At 42.4% G+C, this 14,602-nt stretch overlaps 1 protein-coding gene across 8 annotated transcripts in view; it reads right to left on the reverse strand.

The window, feature by feature from the left end:
• Nucleotides 1–1,231: 1,231 nt before the first annotated feature.
• The window catches only part of LOC109408777 (beclin-1-like protein B), a 111,577-nt gene continuing 98,206 nt past the window's right edge, over nt 1,232–14,602 (reverse strand). For 2 of the 8 annotated variants that reach the window (XR_003897945.2, XR_003897947.2), the window contains exons 3-6: nt 12,231–12,521; nt 10,582–11,890; nt 3,101–3,151; nt 1,232–3,017 (exon numbers count right to left, since the gene is read on the reverse strand). Coding sequence is in view for 4 of the 8 variants with exons in the window: in XM_062855267.1 (XP_062711251.1) it covers nt 11,274–11,890; nt 12,231–12,521 (908 nt within the window). In the remaining 4 variants the exon portion in view is untranslated. Of the gene's footprint in view, nt 3,018–3,100; nt 3,152–10,519; nt 11,891–12,230; nt 12,522–14,602 lie in introns of those variants that run through there. The other 6 variants (XR_009998527.1, XM_029874867.2, XM_029874866.2 and 3 more) reach the window with 6 other exon arrangements.

The raw sequence follows: 14,602 nt of genomic DNA on the forward strand, positions 1-14,602 counted from the left end.
GCATGTATCCAGGAATTCCTCCAGAAATTTTTTCAGGCATTTTTCCAGAGGTTCCTTCAGGAATTCCTCCAGGGATTTCTATTGGGATTCTTCCAGGGATTTCCCCAAGCATTCCCCCTGGCATCTCTCCAGAAATTCATCCATACATTCTTCAAGGATTTCATCCAGAAACTCATTCAGGTACACCCCCAGGAAATCCTTCAAGAATTCCTCTAGAAATTACCCCAGGAATCCTTCCAGAAATTCCTTCGAAAATTTCAACAGCGATTTGTCCAGTAAATGATCCCATAAATTCTCCAGGAATTCCTGTAGAAATTCCTTTCGGAGCTTATCCAGTAATTCTTCCAGGAATTCCTCCAAGAATATCTCCAGAGATTCCTCCAAGAATTCCTATAGGAATTCCAACAGAATTTCCTCCAGGTATTCCTTCAGCCATTCATCCTGGGGTTCCATCAGATATTCCTCCAGGAACTTCTCAAGGGATTTCTCTAGGGAATTCTCCAGGAATTCCTTTAGGCATTCCTCTAGGACATCATTCAGGGAATGCTCCAGAGTCTCCTCTAGGAATTGTTTCAGGAATTCCTACAACAATTCCTTAAGGCATTCCTAAAGCCATTCCTCCTGGAATTTCTCCAAAAACTCCTCCAGAAGTTCCTTCAGAAATTCTTCCAGGGATTCCACTAGAAATTCGACCAGGGATTCCTCCGCGAATTTCTCGTTCAGAGATTACTCTTAGAAATCCTCCAGAAATTCGTGAAAGCATTCCTCCAGAAATCACTCCCAGCATTCTTCAGAAATTACTCCAGGCGTTTCTTCCAGGAATTCCTACAGATATTTCTCAAGAATTTCACCAGGAATGTCACAAGGAATACCTCCAAGAATTTATCGAGGAATTCCTCCAAGGATTCTTCCAAAGATCCCTCCAAAAATTGATCCAATTGATCCAGAATTTCCTCGGAGAATTCCTCTAGGCTCTGCTCCAAGAATCTCTCCTGGGATTCCACCAGGAATTGGTCCAGGATTTTCCCAGAGATTCCTCCAAAGAAAATTCCTCTAGGAATTCCTCAAGAGATTTCTTCAGAAAATTCTCTCAAAATTGCTCTAGGGATTCTGTCAGGCATTCCTCCACGAATTCATCCAGGAATTCTAGGTAGGTATATGTACTGTTAGTATTTAGATGAAAGTAGGAATAGTTCGGATTGCTTTAGAATATCTAAAACCATACACCCACTTTTGAAGGAAGCTTTCTGATAATATATTCATTCATTTGGTTTATAGTTAAGTTTAACAGACTCTTCAACAGAAAAGAAAAACATAATGAACTAAAATTCCATTTGAAGCAGATTCGTCTACACTTGTGTTCCGTAGCATGATGATCAGTGTACCAGGGCAGGAGAAGACCAAAATGGCTTTTCACATTAGGTAATTGAATTATTCTATTTCTTTTAGTTGACACACTACGTCGATTCGAGTTATATGTATCTTCTCTTGCCCTGGGAAACAGTGACCAATTTTCCTTGTCAACCTGATATATGTTGCTTTGAATGAACTTCCGGAATATCAAAAGATTTTCAAACTCAACTTGTAATCAGTTAAATTTCGTTGTGATTTGCAGTTAAACAAGTCTATATACAGAATAAATTAGTTTTCTAACCACTTCAACTTGCGCACGTGCCGTTTTCATCTTTCATTCGGAGTAGGTAACTAACACTGCTGTTTTACGAGCGTAAAAGCGCTGCGGTAACTAAATGTTTGTCACAACGGATTTTTACTCCCGTCAAATCTAACCTTTATGGGCCATGCCTCGATCCTAACCTCATTTTTTTCAACGGTCATTTTATGAAATGTTTTGTATAATGTCAAATATAAAAAAGAAGCATCACAGACAAACAGACGTAACTCTTAGAGGAAATTCATCAAAAACTTTTGCCCGGTGTCATTTTCATGAGCACACTGCCACCTGTTGGTAGAACCGCGCGCGACACTGTCGGCCATGATGGATTTCGATTTGACGTTTTGCTGACACGCACACTACTACACAAAATGCTTGTAATTTTCGTTTGCATCATTCAGCAACGTGTACACTTGGCAAACGTCAAAGCGATCGAACACTAGCGCATCTAGTGGAACGATCGCGCAAATCAAATGAAATTTGAATTGATCGTTAAATGCATGTGCCAAGCCGTTTTGAAGAGTGTTACGTCTGTTTGTCTGTGGAAGCATGCTGATGCTCATAAAAACATTCAATTGTCAAAACCACGAGAAATTCATGACATTTAGCAGCGCTGATTATAGATTTAGGTATGTCTGATGTATTTTTTAACCATTGGGAATACTATCACAAAGTCTATCAAAGAAAGATATTGGGAACTAAAAAAAATGTATAATGCAAATATTAAATAGTGCTTATGAATCCTATCCAGAAAAAAAAATTACAATAGATGCATCATTTTCGTGCAAGCGATTGAAACGATAATACCACAAAGAAACAGACGTAACACTTGGAACAAATTTCATTAAAATCATCGTCACGAAAACGAAATCGCCCAATGCTTAACGTACTATATTTGGCCGGGTCATCACTAGGAGGCGGTAGTGAACAAACTTCAAACATAAGCAAAAACGATGTCAGCGCCGCGAGTGGTCAATTGAACAACTACCGAAAATTTGCATTAACCGTTAAGAAGGTTAAAAACGATACGGGCGGAGTGTGACGTATGTTTCTCTGTGATAATATTTGAATGCAAATTTTTCAAGAAAAACATCCAAAATATATAAAAGAAGAGCAAGTAGGAAGTATTTTACGAGAGAAAAGCTGTATTATAAAGGTTAGATCCAACGCTAGAGATCTCCTGGAACATTTTGCGCATCGATCGACGCATAATCTTCAGTCCAAGTATTCGTTCTGCTCCTTCCATACAATGTACTTTGGTACTAGCTGAATAACCGCCGATTGGGATGGCTTCGAGAGACACTACTGGGCGCTTACTAGGACATAATCCAAGAGTGAACAATTTCTGAAACGGAAAAAAACAACAGATTCAACCGATCAGTATAGGGGTATATTCTTGCAGACCTCGCACGCAGGCTCGGAACTTACTATTCTGGCCAGGCGATAGGTAGATGTGGATGTCCTGCCCTGAGGTTACTACTGAAAGTATGAACGAAATGGAATAATTACAGAGGTGAAAATTGCTAAACCTTTGGCAGCTGATTGCTAAAATGGGTGAAGAATGGAATGTTTGCAGAGCGACGCATTATGCAACACGTTTGGATTAATCGGTTAGGAAGGAATCAATCAAACTCATTTCGTAAGAGAAACACGATAGGATAAAGGCGGTGGTTAATGAAACATTTATTATAATCATAGAAGTAAAGTAACGCGATTAATGTAATCCACTGATTTAATTAATAAAAACAATGTTTTTATCTCTTAAAGTTGCTTGTTTTGCAACGGAAAAATAAGAAGTTTCGACGGAAACGGCTAATTTTGAAAACTTTTTCAGTTCTACGAGATTATGACAGCTTCGATGTTGTATGAATATGATATTTTGCACGTTGGTGTATGCAGCATTCAGCTATTTTAATTTCCTCAAACTCCGCTTATTCCAGGCGACGTTTTCTTCTCTCGAAAGAGACGAGTCTGCTATTTCCACTTCTGTTTGTAACGTTCTACGTTATGCCGGGTTTCTTGCTGCAGCATTACTGCCCGCGCTGCGTTTTTTCACTCCAAAATTTTCTCCAAAAAATTGCTAACAACTTTCACGTAAAATTCGTTCTGCCTGTAACTGTCGCGTTTTGTATCATATAGACACAGAGAAACATACGTAACACTTGAACACATCACAGTTGGGTAATTCTCGCTGAGACCGGCCCACTATTTACACCTTGTCTACAAAAATGCTTATGGTGAAACATCAAGAAATTCCATTGCAATTTTGCATATTAACTTTAGAGGCACAAATCTGACGAACGAAGCATCGAACCAAGCCGCACTTGATTATCCTGGCTTTGCTCACTTGCAAAAAGAGGCAGCTTTTCCAAATCGAGCGCATTTGTTTGCGAATTTTTAAGATTTGTGCTCTTGAAAACGTGAGTAGGGGTGAAAGTCCTCGCTAAAAAAAGTAAGAAAAATGCATTTGGTTACTCATATTGATGGACCCCCCGTTAGTTAGAGCCACAACAACTTTTGCAGACCCCTCGATTTTGGTCAAATGGTGGAAGAATAACTGAAAAAACTCCTGGAGAATTTCCTGGAAGAATTCTTGGAGGAACTCTTACTGAAATCTCCGGAAGAAATTCTGGAGAAACCCTTGAAAGAATTCCCGGAAAAACTCCAGGAACAATTCCCGGAGCAACTCCTGGAGAAACTCGTAGAAGAATACCTGTAGGATCTTTAGTAAGATTTTTTGGAAGAACTCCTGGAGATTTGTTAGACGAACTCTTGAAGAATTCCTGAAAAAACTCCCGGAAGAAATCTTTGAAGAATTTCCGGAGAATTCCCTAAGGAACTCCTGTCTAAAGGAACAGCTAGAGGAATTCACGGAGGAATTACTGGAGGAACTCCTGGGGGTATTCTCGGAGGAACTCCTAGAGGAATTGTCGAAGAAATTCCTGGAGGGGTGCTGGAGCAGGTCCTGGAGCAATTCCCGAAAGAAAGGATTGCTAAAGAACTCCTGGAAGAATTCTCAAAGAAACTCCTGCAGAAATCTCAGGAGTAACTCCTGGAAAAATTCCTTCTTGGAGAAATTCTTGGAAGAATTCTCGATGAAACTCTTGCTGGTATTCTCGGAGGAACTACTGAAAGAATTTCCGGAAAAAACCTTTACACTGGGAAAAAAATCTTCATTCCTTCTATGTGTCCGGGACATGGATTTTTGCAATGGGGGTACACAAATGTTTTCCATTAGTGCGACTCATACTTTTGATGAGGCACCATACAGCAGCGACTCATACAATTTAGAGCACATACTATTCATGTGCTAATTTGCGTGCGTAATCGGGTATTGGTTGCATATACTTTGGATGTGGTTTGGCACATGGATATTTGCCATTAAGTATGAGGCAATTTTCCTGAGTGTAGGAGGATGTCTAGAGAAAAAAATCAAAGAATCAAATCCTCGGACTCTCCAGAAAGAATTATAAAAATATAAGAATTCCTGGAGGAACTTCTAGAAGAATTCCCAGAAGAACTCCTGAAAGAATTTCCTGAGATATTCCTGGAATAATTCTCGAAGAAACTCCTTTGGGAATATCTCCTGAAAAATTACCGGAGGAACTCCTGGAAGAATTCCTGCAGAAATCTTAGGAAGAACTTCTGGGCGAATTCTTGGAGAAACCACTGAAAGAATTCCCGGAGAAACTCTTGGATAAATTCCCGGAGGAACTCCTTGAGAATACCTGGATAAACTCGTGGAAGATTTCTACTGTAAGAACTCTTGGAGGAAATCTTGAAAAAAATTACGGAGAAGTCCCTGAAAAAATTCCCGGAGGAATTCCCGGAGGAACTCCTCGAGAATGCCTGGAGAAACTCATGAAAGATATTCCAGAGGATCTACTGTAAAAATTCTTGGAAGAAGGAACCGATGGAATTCTTGGAGGAACTTCGGAAAGAATTCTCAAAGAAACTCCTGCAGAAATCTCCGAAGGAACTCCTGGAAATATTCTCTGGGAACTCCTGAAGAATTATCGGAGATCCTTAACTCTGGAGGTATTTGAGGATTAATTTTCATAGGAACTCCTGGAAAAAATCCCAAAGGAACTCCTGCAGAAATCTCCGGAAAAACTCCTGGAAGAATTCTTGGAGCAACTCTTGGAAGGATTCCCGGAGATATTCCTCGACGAATTCACAAGGAAACTGCTGAAATCCCTGGAGGAACTTCGGGAAGAACTCCAGGAGGAACTTTCAACTTTCTTCGGGAAAACTTTCAGGAGTTTTTTATGGAATTCTTCCAGAATATGTACGGAATTTCCCGAGGAGTTCTTACGGTACTCCTCCAGGAGTTTCTTCGGAAATTCCCTTAGAACTCCAGAAGAAATTTCCCAAAGAATTCTTGAAGAAATTTTCAAACAACTTCTGGAATAATTCTCGAAGAGTTCCTCGAGGAATTCCTGAAGAATGCTAGATTCCTGGAAGAAACTCCCTATGTTGGATGCTAGTTCATCATAGCCATGAAGGCCATAGCGAGGCTAGCTCCACAACACAAGACATCTTCCATCCAACTAAACGGCTGCCGACTGATTTGATGGAAGGTGTGTTGCGTTCTTTTTTCATTGTTTGTAATTAAGAAACAGTCATCGACGAGGCTAACCTCGCTATGGCCTGCGTGGCCATGGTATACTATAGCTTCCAACAGGTTATGGGCCCTGAAAAAAAAATAGAAAAAATATCCTGATGGATTTCCGAAAAAAAACTCCTGGTGTATTCTCGAAAGGAAATCCTGATGGGTTCTCTGACGGAACTCCAGATGAATTCCTCCCAAAAGAGATACCAGGTGCATTCCTGGAACGATCTCCCCAGCGGGAAAGCCTGGAGGAACTCCAACAGGGAACTCCTGAGAGAGGAATCCCAAGCCAGAACACCTGCAGGAATCCTCAGCGAGAACTCCTGAAAGAATCCGCAGCAGTGACTTCTAGAAGAATCCCGGGACGGGAACTCTTGAAGGAATCATCAGAGGGAACTTCTAGAGGAATTCTTGTTGGGAACTATTGGTGAATTTCCAGGAGGAAACTCCCCAGCGAGTGGTAGTTTCTGTATTTCGCGGTGGAAGTGTTGGAGGAATCCTCTTTGTGAAAATTCCCGGTTGTTTATTTCTGAGTCCCCGATGGAAACTGCTTGATAAATTCCCGGTGGGATCTTCTGGAACAATCTTCAGCAATAACTCCTGGAGGAATCTGCAGCGGGAACTCCTGGAGGAATCCCCATAGGGAAGTTCTGGAGGAATCCTCGGTGGGAACTCCTGGTGTATTTCCGAATAAAAACTGCTGGAGGACTCCCCAGCGATAGTTCTTGGAAAAATCCCCAGCGGAAACTCCTGGAGGAATCCCCGGTGGGTGTTTCTGGAAGGATTTCACGATGGGAGTTGCTGGAATAATCCTCTGTGGAAGTTCCTGAAGATCATCCAAAAATCCTCTGGCAGTGTTATCCACCTCCAATAAACAAATACATGCTCCTGGGGAATTGTCCAGCATTCCATACCGGGGTATCCTTCTGAGGAATTCTCTAGCAATTCCAACATTATCTCCCGGGAATCGTTCCATCCAAGAATTTACTGGCCATTTCTGCCACTACTGCTTCTTCCGTGAAATCTTCCTGCAGTTTATGCCACAGATTTCTTCCGAAATTTCTTCGGAGAAACCTCCCAAACATTCCTTACGAGGAATTCTCCAGTTGTTCCTCTCAGGGAATGCAGGATTATTCTGAAAATACACAAAATATTCTCCGTGCAGTTGAAACCCGGAACCACAGACAAACAGACGTAACACTTCGAACATTTTTCGATTCAAATCATAGTCACGGAAACATATTCGCCCAATGCTAAAATGACTAAGTTTGGCCGACCATCAACTAGGTGGCGGTAGTGAGCAAACGTCAAACTCGAACAAAAACGATGGGAGCGCCACGGGTGGACAGTTGGCCTACTATCATATTTATAAAAAGATCGATAAATCGGTGTACGATGGGAATTACCAGAGTGTTACGTCTGTTTGTCTGTGCCGGAACTTTCGACTAGCAACGTTGGATTTTTCTCCAAATCCGTGCGTCGGACCTAACTTCGGAAGTAGTGCGCTGTATAGCGGACCAGGTTTACTGTACAGCACACCACTTCCGAAGTTAGATCCGACGCACGGATTTGGAGAAAAATCCAACTTCGCTAGTGTGGTTCATCAATTTGAATAACCAAATGCATTTTACTTACTTTTTTAGCGAGGACTTTCAGAAAATCGGCACCTTAAACATTTTTGAAGACAAAGTGTAAATAAAGCCCGATTCAAAGTAAATTTGGACGCATTCAAATCTGCATTAACATGTCTAAAGGGTCTAACTCGTTTTGTAAACAAACATTGTTTCTGTCGCTGTAGGGTCTGTCTCGATCCACCAACGCATTTGGGGACCGTTATCAGAAAGATCAATCTTCGCTCTTTCTGATACCGGCCCCCAGATGCGTGGGTGGATCGAGATGAGCCCTACACCGACAGAAACAATGTTTGTTTACAAAACGAGTTAAACCCTTTAGACATGTTGATGCAATTGCAATTTAATGATCATAACTCAAGAATTAAACAACATACACGGTTTGTCAAAACGTCAAACAAAAGGGTATTTATTTAGCTTTCAAACGATACATAAAAAGTTATTACATTTCACCACTTCGAACGAACTGTCGCACTTTACTTGTGATCGATGCCATCATGGTCTGCACAGTAGCTGGCGACACTGTATCGGCGAACTTATTCCACTTTAAACGCATTTGTTGTGCATTTGACACTTCTTTACCGCATCCCCGAAGTTTTCGCTTGACAATTGCGCAATATTGTTCGATCGGTCTGAACTCAGGGCAATTCGCAGGATTAATCTCTTTGGAGACGAAATTAACATTGTTTGCAGCATACCATTCTAGTACCTTCTTAGAGTAGTGGCAGCTGGCTAGATCCGGCCAAAACATAACGTTGGTCTTGTGTTGTCGAATGAAGGGTAGAATCCGCTTTTTCAGACACTCTTCAATGTAAACCTTCGAATTCATAATGGTAGATGTGATGAAAACCTTGGTTTTAAGGCCACAACTGCAGATACCTTGCCAAATCATAAGTTTCCGAGCAAACTTGTCAGCAAAAACAAATTTATACCTGGAATGTCCCCACGACCAGTTGCCAGGTAAAATTTTCGACCGGGGATTTGTTTATAATCCATTTTGACGTATGTCTCGTCATCCATTAAAATGCAGCCATCAAATTTCGTTAAAACTCGTTCGTATAGTAATCGTGCTCGCTTTTTGGCCACTAAATTTTGTTTCAGGGAGCGATTCGGATGTTTACTGGCATAAAAAGACTTATATCCTTCTCTTGAAAGGATGTTACGCACGTTTGAAAAGTTGGAATTGCATTTCTTTGCCAAATCACGTATGGAGATACATGGGTTACCTTTCACGCACCTCAACACCTTCCTCCTCAGCTCTTTGTCCCTAGTGCCACTTTTATGATAGATGCGCTGTGCTCTATCCACGCTCAGATTATCCTTGTAACGTTTGATCACAAGACACACCGTTTATTTTGGGAATTTTAACACTTTCGCTATTTTTGAGGCAGACCACGAAGGATTCTCTAGGTGTTTGTGCACAATCAATTTTCTTTTCTCGAGTTCCATGATCCGTAATTTCGAGATGCGTCGATCAATCGAGGAAAACTTTTCACCAATTTCTTCGTCAATGAAACGTAAACATATGCTGTCAAAAGTTTTTTGTTCCTACCACCAGGGGCGCAGTGGTGTATTGAACCGTGCGTCCGAATTTACTTTGAATCGAGTTTTAGTGGGCCGGTCTCAGCGAGAATTACCCATGTCCAAGAGTTTTATTTTCCCACCCACTCCATGTGCTACTGTAAACTGTAGACGATCGTGGAAGTTGTTGAAGGTGTCTACGATCGTTTATATGTGTTCACTCCTCGCGATACACATGCAATCATCTACATACCGTATGTAAACCCTCATTCGTATTTGTTTCGTCTCCAGGTTATTTATGCACTCCTGTTCTAGTGTTCTAGTTTCTCCATCACCATGGGGATAGTGGCGATCCCATCGGAACTCCGTACGTCTGTACCTTGGTATACGAAGAAGGTTGACTCGCGTACTACCTTTACCGTCTACATAAAACTTTCTTTGTCTATGTTTGTGTGGTTTCAATTGTGATTACAAACGACCCCGCTCTAGTGTCGAAATTCTCGGACAGAGTGAATTCAGTTCATCGGTAGATGAGTCCATATGGCGGTAGTAAGTAAACGTCAAACAGGAGGAGAAACGATGCGAGCGCCGCCAATGGTAAATCGACCAACTACCGAATATTTGAATCAACCGTTCAAATGGTAGTCGATGGATAGTAAGTAGAGTGTGACGTCTGTTTCGCTGTGATACAGGCGTACCTACTCATCGACTTCTCTTCATCGATTTCCCGAGAAATACGATCACTGTTGGATGATTTCTTGATATTTTTCGATGCAGAACGACTAGGGCTACCATTTAGAACAACAAAATAACTGTAAATGATTTACCTGCCATGTTATCGACCGAAGATAGAATCGATGAAAAGAAATCGATCATTGTAGATACGCCCGTATCTTTCAGAAGCCGATAGCGACAAAAGTTCTGAAGTGACTTTGATGATGACAAAAAATGAACCTACCAAGGACTAATACATAAATCTCGTCGAACCTGTGCACTGCTTAGCGCTAAGTAGGTGATTAGTAAACATTTCTCGGGAATCATGGAAGGAGGTAGATTTATCACATGTAAACAACCAAAATAGTATTTAGGGTTTGAGGTAACAGTATAGTTTTATGGTTATAGAGATTTTTCTTACAATTACGTACCATTTTGAAACACCCGCCTGATTGCTGAAGTGAAGCATCTCCAAATGCTCTTTTATCGACGCTACGTCTTCAATTGTATTTAAAATTTACGCTTAGTTTCTATTGCAAAAAACTAATCATTCCTAATACATAAGTTTCGTTGTAAGGTACACATATTCCCCAAATCGTTAGGCACATACAGCAACAGCACTCGAATCTATCACAATTTGTGTTACATTTAAAATTCATGCACTATAATATGTGAGGAATAGTCTCGTCCACACTTAATCACTCTCAAACACAGTTTTAAAATGATTGCGTATATCTTAGTACGGCCTGATGTGTTAGTTAAAAGTCTTATAAAAGCGATACAAACGGCTGTCCTACATCTAGTTTCTATAACGCCAGCAAGGCACACACTGAGCATCCTTCCCATCATAACTGGGAGCTAGGCGCGGGGTCTGTTCACTGCTTCCTCGAGTCTTCTATCGAGCGTTATTAGATTCAGCGGCTTCAACCAAACAAAGCTTGTTCTGAGAAGAACGCGATTAATTCTTTCACACTTCGACACACTTTCTTCTGCCTGGTTATCCAACGGTGCGCCGGAAGAACAACAACAAACACAGCGTCAGTACGGGGGTTAGGGGTAAGTTTCCCTACGCTTCGCTCCTCCAACTTCCGGCCACTCGACCAAGCATCTAGTAGAGGAGGTATCAACACTCGATGGATGATTTTTGATAGGAAGCATTCTGAATCGGCGGTTGCGAAGCTATCGGCGTGGAGGCCACCGATGACGGAGCAGTCGAGGAGGACGGAGAGGAAGCGGAGGGAGACTGTAGCAAAACGGTGGCCGCAACCGGGGCCGAAGCTGCCACCAGCGGTGCCGAAGCGGATGCCATGGCAGTTATTGCGGAAGGGCGCGTCGCCGTCGCCGCCACCGATGCGGGCGATGACGCTGTGGCAGGTGTGGGGTGTGAGGAAGCAGCCGCAGGCACGGAATTCTGGGACGATAGTCTACCGGACACTTTGGGTAACGAACACACTTCGCATGTGGTCATGAGTTCGTGGTTCTGGAATGTACAAAGGCTGCAAGTCCATTGCTCTCCGGTGCTGAGGTCTCCGCCGCCACCGCCGCCGCCAGGAGGATGGTTCACAGCAGTGCCAGCAGGAGCTGACAGCGATCGGCCCTCGAGCGGGTACGGCGGAGGGGCATCGTTTGCCGGTGTCGAAGGTAGCTGCTGGTGCAAACCGGGTGGCATCCTCGGAGGAGGTGGCCGCGGAGGACGTGGCGGACGATTTGCAATCGAACCGGCAGGTAGGATTGGAGATCCTGGAATGAAAAAAAAAATTGTTGTTACAACTTGACCTGTGAGGTAGTATATATAGGGCGTTAATGACCTGAACCTGAGACCTGAACTAGGTACAAGAAAGGGATAGTTCAAGTTATAATTTATCTGGTAGATATGATAACCTGTTAGGAAGGAATTAGGAAGTCCTTGAATATCTGTTACATATTGATAAAGTAATAGACTTATAAGGGATTTGGTTAGCACATTAGTACTTTGGTAGATCAGCCATATTGCATGAACTGACCTCCATACGTTTGGTGAATGATTATTAGACATAACTATCTAAGGAATTTTCATTAACGCTCTCAGCAATCAACAAACCTTCGATACTGAGCGCATGCAGGCCATCCGCTATGGATGAGTGGTGCGGGTTCCCCGTTGCCATCGCCGCCGCCGCCGTCGTCAGTTCAGCCGAATCGACCTCCTTTTGCATTAGGTCCGCTTCCTGGCGTAGAAATTGAACCTCGTGGTGCAGATCTTCGGCAGCTTGCGGCGTAAGTGGCCGTTGCAGTACATCGATCTCGCGTCTTATCGATCGCAACTGCTGTCGATAGCGTTCTACCTCTATACTCAGTCGGTTTTTCTGATCTATCTGATGTGTAATGGCCACCTCTGGAAGGAATCGAAACAGAAGAGTTTTTGGTTATTATACAGAAAATTGCGAGGTGAACGGACGCGTTTCAATTTCGCTTGTCAATTTTTTTCACGTTCCCGTTTAGTGTTTTTTTTTAACTATAAATTCGGCTGTCGCTGCGCCAACCGAAACTGATCGCTTGTGGTTATGAACTCCACAAAAAGAAATCAGATTAAGAATCTGGAAGAAAGTGCATCGTTTTGTCAGATGTCTTTCTTTGCAAGCAAGGAAGTGTTTTATTGAAAAGTTTCTTCCGCGATTCGTCCCGCGATCTGTGCGGTACTTCACCACCCGAGTAAAAAGTGAATCCCTGTGAAGTCCCACGCGGAAGTGCCGTAGTTTCGTTATGATGTGAACTCTTCTCTCCAATCATGCCAATCATGAGTCTAATTTTACGTCGGTGCTCTGCCTACCGCCGCCGGTTATGAGAAAAATAAAGTTAGATTTATGTGAAAGATTCGCATATCAATAAATTTTATTGTAACAAAGGTTGCGCGTTTTGTTACCAGAATAGTGTAATTCAGTGCTGGGTTAACATCGCTCGTCTTCTTCTTCTTCTTCTTTTTTCTGGCCAACTAGCACCGTTCGGCGCCAGTTGTGTTTTACGTCGGCTGGGTCTAGGAGCTAAGCCTTAAATTCCGACGCCCCAGGGAGACAGCCACCACACCTGAGGACCCTACATATCGAACCCATCAACACATGGGCCGGGACCTACGGCTTTACTTCCTATCCGAGGGAAGACGTGATCACGGATTTTATGTCTCAGAAAATCCCATCGGCGTCGACGGGAATTGAACCCCGACCGACTGGGGTGAGAGGCAACCACGCTTACCACTACACCACCGACGCCGACTCGCTCGTCTTTGGTGAGCACTACGACGCCAACACGTCGCCATAGAAACGAAGACGTCACAAATGAATTCGGTTGTCAACATCAGGCCCAGTGAAGAGAATTGTCAGACAAAAGAGGCACAAAACAAGCAACAAAGAAGGTGCGACGATTACTCTTTATCCCTTCTGGTGACAGATAATGACATGATCTCGAAATTTTTTGTTGCAGACAAATCGGAAGCTGAATTTGTTGCTTACTTTTCAACTCGTGAATAATCAATTATTACTAAGCCAAAGTCGAAACTGTTTGATGATAGAGCTTCACCAGAGTTGCAGTGTTTACCGACTCGAAGTTACCGTTCGAAAATCGCAATGCAAGGCTTAGAAATCTCTAAACTCGTGGTGTGCGATGTTAATCATATTATTTTCAAGTTGGGACAAACTTATGTCGCATGGGTTGTTTTGTCGCAACAAATACAGGTTGCGACATTGTCATTATTGTTGCGCGATGGTTGAATTTTGATTCACTGATCAGGCCACAAGATGGACGTCAGAAATATCATTTCTCAATCAATGGGTCCACGGATGAACAAACTTAATATGGTGAGAACGTTTCATGCTTCTATTTAATATTTAATTATTACATACCTCTATTTATACAACCATGTAACTGATCAAATCTCGGAGCGTTTGGTACGGTATGTCCACGCATCCTTCCTCCCCTGTAGATTCGAGAAGTGATCCGATTTTAAACAAATGCTTAAGGAAATCGAATCATTTCGAAGAATCATCTTCGCGGTAAACACTACGCAGTAGGCCTGGCCGCTTTGACGCTTGTGTCATATCCTCGATATGCTGCAAGCATCAATATTGACAAGAAAAATAATCGGGCGTAATCTAACCCAATTATTTTCCAGGATGCTTTCTTGTACTGGCTGCGTATGTGCAGGATTAGATTAGATTAGATTAGATTATACAGAAAATTGCGATTCGGAACTTTTAAGATATTATCGACATCAGGACCTGTCGTGGTACTAACCATACTTGATTATGGTCAAATTGCGCTCAAAATTATCCGTTATAAAGGACGTACGGTACCAACGACTGCCTAGATACAACCCTAAAGGGACTGAAACACCTTTGCGTAAGCGCAGAATGGCATAGCAGTGTTGTTTAGAGAATCACATGCCAAGCAACTCTTGGCGAATCAAAATTGAACATCGTTGGG

The sequence above is a fragment of the Aedes albopictus genome, chromosome 3 (genome assembly GCF_035046485.1).
Source record: "Aedes albopictus strain Foshan chromosome 3, AalbF5, whole genome shotgun sequence".
Taxonomy (NCBI): Eukaryota; Metazoa; Arthropoda; class Insecta; order Diptera; family Culicidae; genus Aedes; species Aedes albopictus.